Below are 18,602 nucleotides of genomic sequence, written 5' to 3'. Positions count from 1 at the left end.
TATTTTCTGAACTGCATAAGAAATCCTCATATTTTTGTTGTTATTCATACATTTGGAGCTCAGGTTGAGGGTGAAAGCTCCTTTAGGGAGACTATAATTAGTTAATTTATGGAGAAAACAAGCAAACAAACAGGAAAAAAAAACTGCCTGGTGACACAGACTGGATGATCGCGGGTGAGTTCATGCCCGGGAGCAGCTGCACAGTCAGGCTGCCTCTTCCCTGTCGGCTTGTGTTTGAGGGGGTGAAAGAACCCCACCGCTCCCCCGCCGAGCTCAGCCTCAGAACCGGCAAGTCAGCGTGCAGCAGCACAGGGGCAGGGATGCTCGCCTTCAAAATAAAAGCTCTCTCAAACTCACCAAGCTTGTATTTATAGTGCAGTTTTTACACAGTAAAAAATGAAATATTGAATCAATTAACAAAAGCTATGTAATTTGCTACATTTGAAATTATTAGTTTTTATCAAATATTTTTTTTTGAGGTGAGTAAACCATCACCTCAATGTTTAAATTTGATGAAAACAAATAATTTCAACCGTTACTAATTACATAACTTTTGTTAATTGAGCCAGTGCTTCATTATTTTCAGTTTAGATTTAATCTTCTGTCATAAAATAAATATGCTCTCCTAGAACTGTCTATGAACTCTGATTGATTTCTTATTTTTATTGGCTAATTACATCATAAACCACTTATTACCCTGTGGCTGCTTGACTTTCAGAGCCTCGAGGCCCAAACGAGAAGGAACAGATTTATTTGTTTTTTAGTGATCAAACCTCTTTCTTTTTTAGTTCTGAGTAAAATAAGTATTTGTATAATTTTCCTGTTAAAATGATTTAAATTTAGGATTTTCACGTGAACCCAGATTTATTATTGACAAAAGAATAAGGATTTTGTTTTATTTCTGGTCTTTAAATCAGAAAATAACTGTATTTTTAGTTATTTAGAAATATTTCTGGTTTATGTAAAGAAATGAAAAGTATCCCATTAAAATAAAGTTTATAATAAATAGTTTGTTGGGATTTAATGGTATTATAAGAAATTAAAAAAAATGCTAACTGATGGGTGGTGCTCTCACTAAAACTGGGTTGCTAAAATTGATTAATTGATTTGAATCACATTAACAGATCAATAATCGATTCATAAAAATATAGATCGATTTAGCACGCAAAGCTAAAGTCTGCTAGCTTGATGCTAATGTTTAATGGAATTTCCCATTAGCCATCGAAGGCTAATGCTAACGACATGAATTTTCCAAACTCTTTTAAGGAAATATTTTTTAGAGTAGCCATTCGTTACAAAAAAAAAAAAAAAACACCTTCACAAACAATTGAAGGACAGTATGTATCACTCCATCAGGATCCTGACTACATTACCCATAATGCTCCAACAATCCATCAAGCAGTTTGGCTTCATAGTTTAGCAAAACTTAAACATTTTGACAGATGTTTGAATGCTATTTACCACAGAAAATAATTTGAAGTCAGTTCACACAACTAGAATTCACATACCAGAATTTAAGGTGCACTTCCTATTTTTGCATTAAAAAAATCAAGGATAATTATGAACAACTTGATAAGGGTCACTTTATTAGCTCTGCTTTGTATATTTTTCATTTAGATTTATGAATTTCTGGTTGAGATGCACCACAAACGGTGCTTTTATGTGTGGTTATATTTCATCACTAATGACATTTCACTACTACTGATTTTATGTGGCACAGAATGTCTTTTAATTTGAAGGAAAGTCATGTAACCCTCTAAAGAATTGGAAACTAATTCATATTTATGTTAAAAAAAAGCTGTTTCATTTGTGTGTTTCTGTTTTATTTATGCTTGAAAAAAAACCCCAAAAGTATTTGCATTTCTCATTATAGTAAGAATACCATAATTACATATCGGTGACTGATTTTTCTAAAGGGTGATATAAGTATCTGTGATGTTGTTAATATGAAATCCTCCAGAAAGGCTCTTTAATTGTTGAAGGTTGCAGATTTCTCCCTAATGGATGCAGGGAATAACTTTTTTTTTTTCTTTTTCTAAGAGTAGATGGGTGTAAATAAGCTCTGAACCCAGCCAGCAAGGGCAAACGGGCCCCATATTGTGTAAAAGTGGCCAAATGTGGGATTGTCCACAGATTCTGTGGTGACTGTACCTGTGTTTGCCACATTGACTTAAGTGGGGATTCAGGGGGTTAGCTTGCTACGCTAGCCAGCCGCCCGGTACACACCGTAGCGTGCTGGCGAGCTGTGCTGTAGCATCCTAGTGAGCTCCTCTGTAGCATGCTAGTTAGCTCTGCAAAAAAAAAAGTTAGCTCGGCTGAAGCAAGCTAGTGAGCTCCTCTACAGCAAACTAGCGAGCTCTGCTTTATCCAACTAGCGAGTACCTCTGTATTTAGCTAGCGAGCTCTGCTGTTCTGAGCTAGTGAGCTCCTCTGTGAGGTCCCCCATCAAGTTTTCAAGGTTATATTGAAATTTTAATCAGTGAGTTTGCCATACAGGGGTAATGGAAGTAATGGAAGAAACAAAAAAAGAAAAAGAAAATAAAATTCTAAAATAATTTTAATTTTTTTCTTTGATAACATATATAAGAACATTTTTAGATGAGCATTCTAATCTATGATATGTATAAATATTTTTATGATAGGAGACAATCCAAAAATAAAGGTCTGGTGAGTCTACATGGGAAGACTTTTATTGTGAAACTCCGTTCCGGCGCAGGCGCACGAGGGCGTGTCGTTTGACTTGACAGATGGCGGGCGGGAGACGCTCCTCTCGGCTGTCTCTCTCGGTCCGTTGGTCCATCCTGGTTTCCATTGTCTCCCCTCTTTTCCAAACCCTTGAAGACAAGCCCGAGATGACAGAATAAACTTCCGGCGCTCCTTTTTTCCCCCGCGGCGTTTGGAGACTTACCTGGGATTTCACAGCCATGGTTTCCGCCGAAATCTGGACATGTGGTATTTTCTGTTTTTGTTTATTTATTTTTTTCTCCTCCATGTGATCTCTGCTGCTGCTGCTGCTGCGAAGGAGGCTCACCAAAAAATAAGCTGGATGTTTAAAGGGAATCTGATGTGGAGATGAACCAGAGGACTCATCATCATCCAGAGATCTGGTGATATTTCTTAGCATCCATGCAACAAAAATGAGCAAAGATGGATAAAACACATCATTTTGAATCATAATAATAATACATCTGACAGCAGAAGTTTCTTTCTTCTGAGGATTCTTGATTTTTCTCCCCCAGAGAGAAGAGGAGAGGGAGATCCAGGGACCACTTTCACTTGTTTACTCCGCCTGGAAACAAATTAGGCTTTTCTAATAAGCCATAACACAAAGTGGCGCTTAATTGCATTACTAAACAAGCGATCTAATCTGAATATCTCCATCTAATACCGACGTTTGGCTCTGTGAATGATGGGGACGAGGATGCAGCTCTACTGGAATTAGTGGGTCAGCAGGTGCTGCTTTTTTGGCACTTTTTGAAAAAAAAAAAAGGAAAAATAAACCCAATAAACCAGGTCAGATTTATTTGCTTACTCCGATTGTCAGCGGGAATGCATCCCACCGGCTGAATCATTCGTTGTCCCCGTTTGGGCCCCTAAAAGTGGAATGAAGCAGACAGCGTTGAGCCCCTCAGAGCAAAGGGGCTGAACTCCTCACTTTGAAGCCGCCCCTACCTGGGCTGCTGGCCAGACAGGCGACACCCCCCTCCGAGGAAGCTGTCGGATTGTGACGGGAGAGATCTGGGAGCTGAGCTCCACGTGGACCACCGCAGAGAGGGAGGGGGACATCATGGGGTGCTGTAGTGGCAGATGCACCTTGGCCTTCATCTGTGGCATGCAGCTGGTAAGTACTACAATTACTATTGATTTTGTAAGGGGGGGGATCAATCAGAGGAGCGGAAACTGTTTTTTTTTTTTAAGTGAAAGCTAAACAAACAAACAGGTTATCCCGGGGAATCAGCCAGAGACACGTCTGCAGCGTGAGGATCTGCAGACAAGAGGTTAGATGGATTACTCAAAGGTCACATTTTCAGACAGTAATAGGTGTATAAAAGGTCATGATGTTGCTGGAGATATTGAGTAATTGAAATATGCTGCAGATAAGAGCTTTCAGTGTCAACGCCGACCTCTGATGGATTGGAAGTGGGAGGAAAACGTGGTTTGGATGGATCGGCCTCAGATTCCTCCGGCTTTGTGGAATATTTGACCTAAACTTTCTGGCGGTAACCCCTCTGTCTCCCATCAGCATCTGTGTCTCCAGTCTAGACTGGCATCCCAGAGACAATAACTGAAAAAAAGACTAAACTAACTCCCATTTTTGAATCTAATTTTGCTCCTTACATTTGCATGCAGTGAATTGTTACTGGACTGATGTTGAAACAGGCCAAACAAACTGCCCTACTTTGGGACTATAAATAGTGTTATCAATTATTATTAATAAATGAAATAGTTCCTAGTTAGCATGCACAAAAGGAGTTCAAAGCCTTTAATCTAAAAACTAAGAGAAAAAAGGAAAATATCCCAAATTCACCCTTCTTTTGATGTAATCCATGCATTATTCAGCTCTACCTGGAAATGCAGTCGTTTTGCTCTTACATGTGTTCTTTTTTTTCCTCTTTCCTAAAACGAAATCATCAAAGGAACCTGCTTTAGATTCAGAGGTATGGAGAGCCTGGAACATTTATATTACACAATAGATGTCAGCTGTCACAGTTTGCAAACAATACTTAATAGACGATTATTTTAATCGTCCACTAATCACCGATTATTTTTTCCGATTACTCAACTAATGGGTCATGCGCAAAGTGGAATATAAAACACACATTTTAATCATTATTAGCTTTACTGACTAAAACTAAACTAACTAAAAACTAGATATATAGCAGATATACCTGTGATAATGCTAGTGTGAATGCTGTAAGATGAATTTGGCCGATGAAGATGCTAATGCTGATAGCTAAAGATGCTGAAAATACTCAGAGGATAGCCAGCTAAAATATTAGTTAAATGCCAAATTCCTTTAAAAAACTGAAAAAAACCTAAGTTAGCCAAAATAGCTAGCATGCAGAGAAAATATTAGCTAAACTCTAGAAAAACAGCCTGAAAAGCAAACCAAAACCGATGAAATTAGCCAAAATAGCTAGCATACAGCTGAAATATTATCTGAACTCAGGATTAGCATAAAAAAATCCCAAATTATCAAAAAATATTAGCTAAACTCCAAATTAGCCAAAAAAAAATCTGAAAAAATCCTAAATTAGCCAAAATAGCTAGCATACAGCTGAAATATTATCTGAACTCAGGATCAGCATAAAAAAATCCCAAATTATCAAAAAATATTGTCTAAACTCCAAATTAGCCAAAAAAATCTGAAAAGAGTCCTAAATTAGCCAAAATAGCTAGCATGTCGCTGAAATATAAATTAAACTCCAAAATTTCCTAAAAAGTCCTAAATTAGCAAAAATAGCTAACATGCAGCTGAAATATTAGCTAAACTCCAAATTAGCCAAAAAAATCTGAAAAAATCCTAAATTAGTCAAAATAGCTAGCATATAGCTGAAATATTAGCTAAACTCCAAATTAACCCAAAAAAAAAGCACTGACAAAAACCTTAATTAGCCAAAATAGCTAGCATGTCGCTGAAATATAAGATAAACTCAAAAATTTCCTAAAAGTCCTAAATTAGCAAAAATAGCTAACATGCAGCTGAAATATTAGCCAAACTCCAAATTAGCCAAAAAGAATCTGAAAAAAATCCTAAATTAGTTAAAATACCTAGCATGTAGCTAGAGTATTAGCTAAGCTCCAAATTAGCCCAAAAAAAGAAAAAATCCTTATGTAGCCAAAATAACTAGCGTGTAGCTGAAATATTTGATAAACTCCAAAATAGCCTAAAAAATGTAATAAATGCCACAATAGTCCAAAGAGTTATCATAATTCCATTAGAACTTTCAACTTTACTACACTCTACTCCATATAATATAAAGTAACAACTAATCCACTCTTAAATTAGTCATAGACAATTTTAATAGTCGATTTGTCGACTAATCGAGTTATCCCTACTCTAAAATGTGAACAAATTGACACCCTACTGTGGGTTTTGTGTTATAAAAAAACAAAACTTTTTTTTTTTTGTTCAAATGTATCTTAACTTTTTCTTTGAATAGTCTGAGAAATGGAGAATGGGGAGCTCCCCGGAGGAACCACGTAGTTTTCTGGGCTCTTTATGGCACATTTGCACTTCACAGAATTGCTGAAGAAATGTGTTGGCAAACGCGTAGGCGGTAAAGCAGTGAAAATCATATTTTCCCTATTGTATATTGGCTCAGTAAACGCTGCGCCTCTCTTCTGCCCTTTAGAGTTTCTTTTAGGGTTTAACAGGCTGGCAGGATGGGTGTGTTTAGGCCTGCTTAGTTTAATATAGCTGGGAATCCCCAAACTGTTATTTAGTGTTCTGGTTTGATTTCACACTGTCACACTTTAGAGTGAATTTTAAGTCAACTTATACCAGGGATAGACAATTCCAGGGCTCAAGGGCAGCAATCCTGCATGTTTTACAACATACATGCTCTGGCATGTTCTGATTGGCTGAACACACCTGAACCAGGTGATCAGTCATGAGTAGGGCTTGAATGTCTGGAAATCATGCAGAAACATTGGCCCTCGAGGACTGGAGTTCCCTTTCCCTGACCTAGACAATGTCACAGTTTGTAAGCGCTTGTTTGGGATCCGGCCCTCCACATAATTCTATCCGGCCCTCCAGATCAGTGGCCTTGTGGTAGAGTGTCCGGCCTGAGATTGGAAGGTTGTGGGTTCAAATCCCGGCCGAGTCATACAAAAGACTCTAAAAAAGGGACCCAGTGCCTCCCTGCTTGACACTCAGCGCTAAGGAGTTGGACTGGGGGGTAAAACCACCAAATGGTTCCCGAGCGCGTCTGTGTCTGCAGCTCACCACTCCCCCAGGGGATGGGTCCAATGCGGAGAACAAATTTCACACACTTAGGTGCGTGACAAATTGTGGGACTTTAACTTAACTTAACATCTTCACCAGCCAAATTCAGCTTCCAGCATTCTCACTAGCATTATTACAGGTAATGCTATATATGTAGTTAAAAATGTAGTTTTAGTATCGTAACTCCTCAACCGTCCACACAATCAGTGTGAATCGGCCGACTCTGATGTGGAGAAAAGTGACACTACATATCGCCTTGTCATGATATGAAACATATTACTAACGTAAAGTGTTGCGCATCAGTGGAGGGCTGCTTTTCTCCGCTTCAGAATCCACTGGAATTGCGTTATTTGCGTCAACGATTGAAGGGTTACAGTTGTCGAAAGACTGTCAACACTGGAGCAACAAATCAGGTCTAAAAGAGTTAAAGTTTAGGACAAGTCAAAACTGTGAAGGACCCTAAGACATTTTATCTTTAGGGTCAACTTCGATGGATTTGAAGAGGATTTCCCTTCAAGATTTCTCCATTTGTTGCTTTGGCACATTCATCTTTCACCATGAATCAGCAATTATGCAGATACTGATATCACAAATGGTTCTTACAATGATATCTCCAGAGAAAAAACATCTTAAAAGTCTCTGGTTGTTCTTGTAATGGTAACCCTAAAAGGAGAGATGTTTTCTCCAAGAGTTATTGGTACTCCTAGTTGCTTTACTGGATGGGATTTTCTTGTCATTTTTAGTTTACCTCCTTTTATAGACTATTTCACCATATAAACTTTCATGGGATGGAGTCGGGTAGATTGTGGAGGTACTCAATAAAAAGCCGTTTTTGGCCTGGATTTCTATCAGTAGTTTTATGAAATTATATTTTATAGAGCTTCTCCTTCATATGTCTTGGAAACTGGTGTATTGTCATGCAGGATGAAAGTTACATGACTTTTTATGTGCACATCTCCATTATAGTTAACCACAGTATGTGTACCAAATGGAACCTTGTTGAATGGACCTTTATGGCTTCAGTAAAAGTGAACCACTAACATATAATGTGTATGACTGATGTTAGAGTGAGTGCCATGAAAAAAAGCGCCGCCTGGCTCACTTTCATCAGAATAGGAGATACGACGGTGCCGGTGAACATGTTTACATCAGAGTGCTAATGGCATTTCCACATGTGGCGTGTATACATGAAACACGCCACTGTGCTGTGAATGGGGATGCTGCAGATTTCTGCTGCTGAAAGGAAGGGAGTGTGTGTGAATGAGATGCTGTCACAAAGATAGTCATTGTGTCTAATGCAGTGGAACTAATGCCAAACCACAGTCAACAACATGTTTTGCTCTGTTAGCTGCTGTAATAGCTAAGCTAGATGATAGCGCCACAAGCTGCGCTGGACGTCTGACTGTATGTTAGTTTGGCTGTGGACAATTAGTTCTCTTTGTAGTGCTTTTTCCACTTTTTTAAAGGATGTGCTTCACAATGAAAAGGCAGCAGAAACCGCAGTGCCCTCAGTCTTTTGCAACCTTGCTAACCACAAATTAAGAGTTTCTGAGACCCATAGCTGAAAGTAATTGTTTCTACCATGTGAGTATTTTTTTTTGGAAACCTCACAGAGTGAAAAACACTTCTGGTCAGTGTGCCTTAAGTGGAAAAACTGGCGGTTTGTGTAATTTAACAGCAGTTTTTCTCCCGCTTCATTAGCTACGCTAATTGCATGGAGCTAACGCTACTGCAGCCGAGCAGAGATCAATGAGTCAGGCTTGAAGATGTGTGTGCTTCAAAAGTTATGTCATCGTGGGTTCGTAATTAATCAAATTCATTTGTACTTGCTTTTGATAGATTGCACCTGTTCATCACTTTTTTTCCCACAACTTCTACATTTGCCTTTAATTGAATGAAGGAGTTTTTGCTTAAAATAGTTCTTAAACTCATGTCTATATACAAAAATGAAGTTAAACATCATCTGCTGCTGAATAATTACTCATATATTGTCATTAAAAATACTTCTGATCATGCTGTGTAAAACAGTTATTAAAGAACAAAGGAATATTGCTTGAATAGAATTTTTTTCTAATCCAGAACAATAGACTGCATACTTCTCATGAGGACTGTCACTCCGTCTCTGTTTCCTAAAAAGTGCTTGCCTCCTTCTGTCTCAGTTAAGTACGAGAGGGCATCACTATGCTTTGGATGATAATTATGCTTTGCGATCATCAGGAAATGTTCGAGACACTTTTGAGTCAGCTGATGCCATTTCTCCATGCATATGTCGCATGTGCGCGCTCACTGAGATTCAGCTAGTGCGGAAGTAGACAGTCTCAAACATTCCACATGGAATATTCAGGCCTCCACGTAATTAATTCCATTTTATTGCTATTAATGGCCCGATGTTATCTTGTGCTTATTTCTAACTTGTTTAATTTTGAACAAATATATTTTTATGGAGAGTAAAATATTGAAAGTTATTTAATGTTCAAATTGATTTATTCTGGAATAATATTCCTGCCTTTTTATTCTTCATAGTTATGCGAAAAAGTTACGGTTTTAACATTTAAGAAATTGGCATTCTGCTAGCTTTTTAGAGGTTTTTTTGGAATATACTAAAATCTTTAAGGCTATTTTGGAGTTTATCTAGTATTTCAGCTACATGCTAGCTGTTTTGGCTAATTTAGGCTTTTTTCTGTTTTTTCGGTCAGTTTTAGTGTTTAGCTAATATTTCAACTACATGCTAGGTTTTTTTTGTTTTTTAGGCTAATTTGGCATGTAGCTAAAATTTACCTGGCTATGAGCTTCAGCGTTTTCAGCTATTAGCTTCAGTGATTTCAGCTATCAACTTCATTGTTTTTAGCTATTAGCTTCTGGGATTTCAGCTATCAGCTTCAGAGTTTTTAGCTATCAGCTTGAGTGTTTTCAGCTATCAGCTTCAGCGTTTTTAGCTATTAGCTTCAGTGATTTCAGCTATCAGCTTCAGAGTTTTCAGCTATCAGCTTAATTGATTTCAGCTATCAGCTTCAGCGTTTTTAGCTATCAGCTTCAGCGCTTTTAGCTATTAGCTTCAGTGATTTCAGCTATCAGCTTCACCATTTTTAGCTATTAATTTAAGCATCTGCAGCTATCAGCACTAGCATCTTCAGCGGCCAAATTCAGCGTACAGCATTCACACTAGCATTATCACAGGTAGTACTATATATCTAGCTTATAATTATGTTAAAAGTTACAGTTTTAAAAATGTCATTTTAGAGTCTTCAATAAATGTTTATCCTGTTCGACCCACGACCTGAGGTGTGTTTTGGATGTTGGCCCCTTGTGCGATTGAGTTTAACACCCCTGCTGTAAATGCTTTGTTAATTTTATACTATTTAGTTTTCCAATATATTTGTTCTGCTATTTAAAAAAATGGTTAATTCAGCCATTTCATGTTGTTATTGTTTTAATAATTGTGGTCTGAATTCCGTTTTGTACAGTGGGGCAAACGCAGCAGTTTGGTAATGCAACTTAAGTGGTGCTTACAAAGTTCCTTATTAGTCATGGTAATACTGTATACTGAGGTAAAATCTGGAGGAATATTGAAAATTTGAATACTTCCCAAGTCTACTTTGTACTCTTGTAAGAAAGAAACAAATTGGCTAGTTGAATCTAAAAGATAAAACTAAGTAAAAAAGTTGGATTGATCACAGAGAAAGCATCACATGTGATAAATGTTTTTGCCAACAACATCGCACAAGCACCCACACACACACAGCACCCATGCCAGCGAATCCACAAATACATTCCATGTCACCGGTGACTCACTGTCTGTGTCAGTGGTCCTCATGGCTGGATCAGTCCATAGTGCCCACCGGCTGCTGTCACCGAAACCATGACTCAGACCTCCGGCTCAACTAGATGACAGGAGCGTGACTCCCCACTATCGGCTGGATGAGTGAAGCCTCGCAGACGACTCGTGGGTGTTTGATGTTGATGGATCTTTAATTATGTTGCCGGTTTGTACGTTAATTGAATGGAGTCAATGGAGTAAAATTACAGGCTTGTACTGCAGTGTAGTGATTAATTACATTCCGATGATAATTCATAATCCGATGGCAAAAAGACACAATAATCAATCTTTCAGAAATGAGGCTGTGTGGATAATGTTGCTTGTATAGGTAATTCAATAAAATCCATTTCAAGATGCAGTATTTTTGTCTTGAATTTTTGAAAGTGTAAGGATTTTCTTACTTGAGGCGAAAAGACAAAAGCTATCTGAGACACAGTGTTTGTCTGTCTGGGGCAGTACATTCCTGTGACATTTCCACCACTGAGGGACATAATGAATAATTTACCTCTTGGAAGCTGTGGCATGAATGCAGAAATGCTATCTGTGCATGTGAGTGGGGCGCACTTTTATAATTGCAAATCTGTGGAGATATGGGGCTAAATTGGTGCCAATATTATTTGAAACCCAGATAAAACAAATTGTAAAAACTATTGGTGTTTGACCAAAAAAAAAAGTAAAATATCTGAAATTTTTTGCTTTTCTAAAATAAACGTAATTATTTTCAGCTTCGTTTTTTAGGTTTCAAAACTCAAAATTTCAATTTCAAAATGTTTTTTTCACTCTCCATTCTTTTTTTTTTTTTTTTTATTAAATCTGAAAATTTCTGTTTCAAAACTTTTGGCCCCGTTGTGGCACGTTGGGGCGGGGCTAACACGAAGGACCAATCAAAATCGAAGAGGGTGGTAACTGCTTTCACTGACTCAGAGAACTTGGATAATTAGATAGAATAAAAAAAATAATAACATTTGAAGCTGAAAATTATTACATTTGTTTTAGAATAGTGAAGTTTCCAAAATTTCACATCTTTTTTGGACAAGCACCAATATTTTTTTCACTTTGTTTTATTTGGGTTTCAAATAATATTGGCCCTAATTTAGCTCCACATGCTAACAGTGCAATTTTAAAAGTCCATAAAGACATAAAACCTTAAAAAAGACAAATATTACTGACTTTCCTTCACAAAGTAACATTACGTTTTCATTCAGTTTTACTAATAAAGAAAAAAAAGGCAATTTTCTTCTATTCACATTTGCAAATTAACCTAAATTGTCCTTTTTTTCCCAAATTATTTTCTTTCTCAGATGAATTCCAGCACATTTGCTGTACTGTGTCAAATTATTAGAAATTCTTGGTCATAGTTGTTTTGCAATCTGTATCCAGCTCATGCTGTTAGGTTTAAGCTTTCAAAGCAAATCTACTTTGAGAGTGTTGGAGCTGAAAGCAAACACAGCTCAGCTCTGTAACAGCAAGCAGGATCTTTAGATATCTGTCCGTATTGGAACAACTTAGTTAGATTTTTTTTTTTTAAATCGTTTATTTTTTTTTCTCTTTTTTTGTGCTACGCTGCACTCAACAAGACCCACGCAGAGTTCCAGCTCTGAGCCTATAGATTTCCTGTCGGGTTTCCTTTTTCACAGTTTATCGGCCTTTCTTGTTCCTGTTCTCCATCTTTCCACCTTTTGTGTTCATGTTTGTCTCCATCCTCCTTCACCTTCCTCTCTGTTCCAAAGAGTCACACCTTGACCTGTGACTAAACTGGTGGTCCATTCAATGGCTTTCAATGGATTTTGTGCACAAAACATTATTTTTCCTCCTGTAGCTCTCATGAGATTCATGTACAGAGTCGGTCTTATGGCTTGAAGGTTCTTCCAGATGCATTCTTATGGTTTTTAGGGAAGAAGACATTTGGTGTTTTTTTAACTTTAACTCCACCTAAACCGAACGTTCTTCAGAATTTTTATGTCTTATGGATAAATGAATTGCACCATGAATATTTTCATTCATTTGTAAAGGCACAGGGAATTCTGAAATCATAGTTATTGTAGTTGTCTCCGTCAGCGTAGAGAGTAAAGATGTATATAATTTTTTTCCATTTACCAACTGTAATTTTTCTTATGAATGTCACATACCAGCTGCATGTCCTGTTTCTGTGTAGGGTCTTGTAAATGTTTTCCTCCTTTACCTGTGCTTGAGTAAATCCTGTCAGCAGATGTAATCGACCAATCCATTTTCTCCAAATCCCAAAACGTCTACTAAATAGAAATGGTCAACAAAAAAAGGTGGTTTTGTTAACTTTTATTACATTTTTATAAATATAACTCATGTCATAATCAAGATTATGTATAAAGGTGCAAATCGGTATGTGGGAGGGGCGCAGCAGTACATGCTGCTCATTGCAAAACTTAAAAAAATTGAGATTTAAGCTAAAATGTGGTAGACTAGCTAGCTACAAGTGAAACATCATTTGATTTATTAACATTTTACAAGGGAGATGTTTTTGGTCACACCTAAATAAAACACATCCTTTGACATACCGTAACTCTTAAGGTGCGTTCACACCGAACGGAGGAGCAGTTTTAATGCTAAGTCATGTGAAATGAGGCGATCTGAAGTCCCATAGCGCACTTTGAGACGGGCACGGAGGACTGGCAGCAACTCGATTTGAGCGACAATGCAACAATTGGGTGGAATTGAGCCAAAATTTAAATATCTTAAGTTTGACAGGTCACACATCACCTCTGCCAATCAGGACCTCAGCTTTGGGCACGGGACGTTTTCAGTAACTCGATCGTCGGGTAAAATATGAATCAATGCGATTGTTTTTGTCCTGAACTTCCATCTAATTCCTCGATCCGTTACCAGGGTGGGTGAAGAAGAAATAATACAACCAGGAGTTATGTTAATGAAAAGAATGCAAACACTGGAGCTAAAATTCTTGTGTAAATAATAAACTCGAACAACAAAATCAGAAATGAAAAATACATAAATAAAAACATTTGGAAAACAAAACAGAGATTTGACAACAGACTTCTCAATGCTACTCCTGGTACATAAATCTGGCAAATGACAAATGAATCCAGGGAGCCACTTCCACACACACAGAAAAATGAGACCAGAGGCAGCTGTGGTGAACAGAACTGAACAGCAGGTGTGAGCAGTTAACCAGAACTTAAAACTAACAGGACAGAACTCAACTTGGATCTGTGGAAATAGAAAACTACCAAAATATCTAATAAATTATGAAAATATACTCAGCCAAGAGAGCTTATAATGAAAAAAACAGAAGTAAAGATGTAAATTCTAACATCCATCTATCCCAGGGGAGTCAAACTCAATCACACAGGGGGACAATATCCAAAACACAGCTTAGGTTGCGGGCCAAACAGGATAAACATTTATTGAATACTCTAAAACTACATTTTTAATACTGTAAAAACGTAACTTTTTAATGTAACTATTAGCCTAAAAAATGATAACAATTGCTAAACTTCGAAATATCCTAAGAAACTAAAAAAAAGTCTAAATTAGCCAAAATATCTAGCGTATATAAACATCAGCCTAACACCAGAACTGCCCAAAAAAACGTAAAAATAAAAGCCTAAATTAGCCAAAACAGCTAGCATGTAGCTGAAATATTAGCTAAATTCCAAAATAGCCTAAAAAACTGAAAAAAATTAAAATTTCTAAATCAACTAGCATGTAGCTGAAATATTAGCTTAATTCCAAAATAGCCACAAAAAAAAACTGAAAAAGCTTAAATTAGCCAATACAGCTAGTCTGTAGCTGAAATATTAGCTTAATTCCAAAATAGCAAAAAAAAGAAAAAACGCCTAAATTAGATAAAAAAAAAGCTAGCATGTAGTTAAAAACTAGCTAAATACCAAAATGGACTGAAAAAAACAGAAAAACGTCAATTGTTCAAAACAGCTAGCATGTAGCTGTATTACTAGCTAAATTTCAAAATAGCCTAAAAAACTGAAAAAACCCTAAAATTTCTAAATCAATTAGCATGTAGCTGAAATATTAGCTAAATTCCGAAATAGCCACAAAAAACTGAAAAAAGCTTAAATTAGCCAATACAGCTAGTATGTAGCTGAAATATTAGCTTCATTCCAAAATAGCCTAAAAAAATGAAAAGATGCTAATAAATAAGTAATAATATGGCGGGAATATTATTCCAGAATAAATCAACTCAAACATTAAATAACTTTCAATATTTTACTCTCCATAAAAATATATTTTGTCAAAATTATACAAGTTAGAAATAAGCACAAGATAACATCAGGCCATCAATAACAATAAAATAAAATGATCTGGATCCGGATCCGGCCCTTGGACCTTGACTTTGACACACATGCCTTAAGGAGTGATGGGGTTGCTGGAGCCTATCCCAGTGACTGTTGGGTGAAGGCGGGTCCACTCTGGATAGGTTTCCAGTCTGTTGCTGTTACAACTAGAGACAGTTTGAATCATCGATTACTTTGTGTTGTTAGACCGAATCCACTCACATGTATGGAGAGAACATGCAGACTCCACACAGAAAAGACCTAGCTTGGATTTGAGCCAGAGTGATAACCACTACACCACCGTGCAGCCCCTAAATTATAACAGTTATAAATTCTGTAGAAGAAGCAAAAAATAAATTGTAAGTTAAGTATGAAACATTACTACACACAAAGCAGAAGAAAAAACGGGCAGTGGTTTCTAATGATTGTAACTCAGTGCTGCTGCTCGGCCACAGAGCAAATAATCGCCACAAACGTTTTGACGTTTATTAGAAGTTTATGTTGGCCTTTTCTCACTCAGTTCATCTGCAACTAATTGGAGGTTGTAAACATCCAACCGGCCGACCTGCACCAAAGGTGCTTAAATTAAAAACTTTATTGGAACTCAAAGGGAATGTGTCCGCTGCAGTAATTAAATCTAAGGCGTTTGAACTTTCCAAAATAATTGAACCTCTATTGTTAGTCAGCTTCACTTAGAGACTTTGGGCAACCGTGTGCTGCTGGGATACAAATGATCTCCCATCTTGCAAAGGATTGGCTTTATTCAAGCTAAGAGTGACTTTTAATTACTCAGTTTGGAGCATTTGTTTCCTTCACTTAAGACCACTGATGGTGAAGGAGGGAGTTTTTCATCACCTTAGTTCTAAGTATTGATCTATTCTTTTTCTATTTGGTCTTTTGGGGTGTTTTACTTTAAGATACATTCAATACTTAAACTAATAATGGAAAACAAAATTAAAAAACGATTGAATGATAGATTTAGTTTTTTCTTTTTCATTTCTATCAAGTCATAATCTTTATTTTTTATAGCAGTTTAAACAAATATATAGAATTTCACAAGCTGTAATAATAAAAAACAAGTTTTGACACACTGGTGGTTGTTGGGAAACTCCATCAGTCTATCAAAAAGCTGTCCCAAAACAGCATTCATTCTACCCAAAGTTCCTCCAATGAAGTCCATGCATACAGGTTTGAATAGGAGGCAACTGAAAATGAATAACAAACTCAGGTGCATTTTCTTGTCTGACTTCCGCTGTTTGACAGAAATGCTCTAAAACACCTTGGGGTGAAGCACCGGGATCCTTCCTGTGAAGGCTTTGACGCCGCAGGCCGACACATCACTGTGCAGTCATCTGGATATCTGAGACCTGCTCTTAGCTCCTGGTCTCATATTTGTATTCATTACTCATTTTGACAACAGAACGGTGTCTTTTCCCGCTTGCTCAGGTTGCGTTAGCCCTTCTGTAAATCGCTACATTTTTGGCCTCGTTTTAATGTCAAGCTTTCAAAGGTTGTCATGTGTTTAAATGGTTTTTAAAGGGTAACCAAACACGACAGTTGAAGGCTGACTCCACTCTCAGCCCAGATTTGAAAAATGCGAAAAAGGGGGCGGGGCTAGGGAAGGCGGGCTGAGCGGAGGATTACGTGATTATGTGATTGACAGTGACAGTAAGTTGAGCTTGAGGTAACTAGAGAATCTTTTTATTATTGTCTTGCCTACCTCTCCATCCCACAACAGCTCTTTATCCGCCTGTATGTCAGATTTCCAAGAGCCGGTATAGCAAGCAAGCAAGATCTACCGTTCTCGGTGTCGCGGGGTGACCTCCACTGCTCTTGGCGCTGCGCGGCGGCCTCCACCACTCTTGGCATCGCGGGGCGGCCTCCGCCACCCTTGGCATCGCGGGGCGACCTCCGCCACTCTTGGCATCGCGGGGCGACCTCCGCCACTCTTGGTGTTGCGGGGCTACCTCCGCTGCTCTTGGCGCTGCGCGGCGGCCTCCACCATTCTTGGCATCGCGGGGCTACCTCCGCTGCTCTTGGCGTTGTGGGGCGACCTCCACTACTCTCGGGGTCGCAGGGCAACCTCCAGCATTTTTGGCGTCGTGGGGTGACCTTTGTCACTCTTGGCATCGCAGGGCGACCTCCGCTACTCTCGGGGTCGCAGGGTGACCTCCGCCACTCTTGGCATTGCGGGGCGGCCTCTGCCACTCTCCTCATCGCGGGGCGACCTCCACCACTCTAGGTGTTGCGGGGCTACCTCCGCTGCTCTTGGCGTCTTGAGGGCGACCTCCGCTACTCTCAGGGTCGCAGGGTGACCTCCGCCACTCTTGGCATCGCGGGGCGACCTCCGCCACTCTAGGTGTTGCGGGGCTACCTCCGCTGCTCTTGGCGTCGTGGGGCGACCTTCGCTACTCTCAGGGTTGCAGGGCAACCTCCAGCACGCTGGCATTGTGGGGCGACCCCCAATACTCTTGGCGTCGTGGGGCTGCCTTAATTTGATTAATTAATTACAGGTCACAATTAATTAATCGCACAAAGAAATTAATCGCATGACAGCACTTTTATCTGTAATGGTAATGAGGACATTAACTAGATACATCCAACCACTCACCCATCCATCCATCCAAAGCTGCCTGATCCCCTTTGAAGTCACAGGGTTGCTGGAGCCTATCCATTCTATCCACATTCATACTTAGGGACAATTTAGTATCATCAGTTAAAATATGAAGCATGCTTCTGGACTGTGAGAGAAAACCCACACATGCACAAACCGGACATGCAAACTCCACATTGAAATGTTCCAGCTGGGATTCAAACCAGGGACTCCTCACTGTTAGGTGAGAGTGCTAACCGCTACACCACTGTGCAGCCCCAAAATCTAGCAATCAAGAGACTAAAACCAAAATGAATCAAGAAATTCAGTGGTTTTGAAGGCATTTAGTTAGATACCAGAAGAACTTAAAAGCAGTATTTCCAAAAGTTTTAGTTAATTATTTTTCCTGTATTTATTCTAGAAGAAAACACATGTTTTTCCTCTTGATTCTGGCAGTGGAGAGTTTGGTGAAAACATCTCACAATTCTGCAGGAATGATTGGAAACCAGGAGGCTGCGTCTCCTCACGCTGACATCATAAACCGTCTGTGGGAGAGCAGTATCAGTAAAAAATGGAATCCTGTTCTTTGATTTAGAAAAGCGGACTCAATCTATATTCCTATGTGGCTGAGACTTTAAATTGATCTCTAACACAGCTGGATTATTTGTTATCTAGTCTCAGCGATTGTAAGACTCCTAATGTTAAAGTCACGTCCAACACATCAGTTTTTTGGGAGTCAAAGATGAAAATATTTACCAGTTTTTCTTTTTACTCCAATTCCTGTTTTTATTTAAAAAACATTCATGACCTCAAACATCAATCAGGAAGTCCATTTCTACTAAGAACAAAATATTTTTTTTGTTTTCCTGTAAAACTAAAAGCTTTAGAACATAAATTTTTTTATGTTTAAATTCTTTATTTTTTGTCACCTTTGATTCTTTTTACTTATTTTATTAG

The 18,602-nt window shown here is 38.4% G+C and overlaps 1 protein-coding gene across 4 annotated transcripts in view; it reads left to right on the top strand.

The window, feature by feature from the left end:
- The first annotated feature begins 2,644 nt into the window (after positions 1 to 2,644).
- The window catches only part of nkain2 (sodium/potassium transporting ATPase interacting 2), a 100,810-nt gene continuing 84,852 nt past the window's right edge, over positions 2,645 to 18,602 (top strand). Inside the window, exons 1-2 of one of the 4 annotated variants that reach the window (XM_024291409.2) lie at positions 2,647 to 2,952; positions 3,240 to 3,841. In XM_024291409.2, coding sequence (XP_024147177.1) covers positions 3,788 to 3,841 — 54 coding nt within the window. In that variant the 5' untranslated portion in view covers positions 2,647 to 2,952; positions 3,240 to 3,787. Of the gene's footprint in view, positions 3,842 to 18,602 lie in introns of all 4 variants that reach the window. The other 3 variants (XM_024291408.2, XM_024291410.2, XM_024291407.2) reach the window with 3 other exon arrangements.

The sequence above is a fragment of the Oryzias melastigma genome, linkage group LG24 (assembly GCF_002922805.2).
Source record: "Oryzias melastigma strain HK-1 linkage group LG24, ASM292280v2, whole genome shotgun sequence".
NCBI classification, from domain to species: domain Eukaryota; kingdom Metazoa; phylum Chordata; class Actinopteri; order Beloniformes; family Adrianichthyidae; genus Oryzias; species Oryzias melastigma.
Note: the sequence above shows the minus strand (reverse complement) of the source record. Positions and strands in the feature narration are given on the sequence as shown.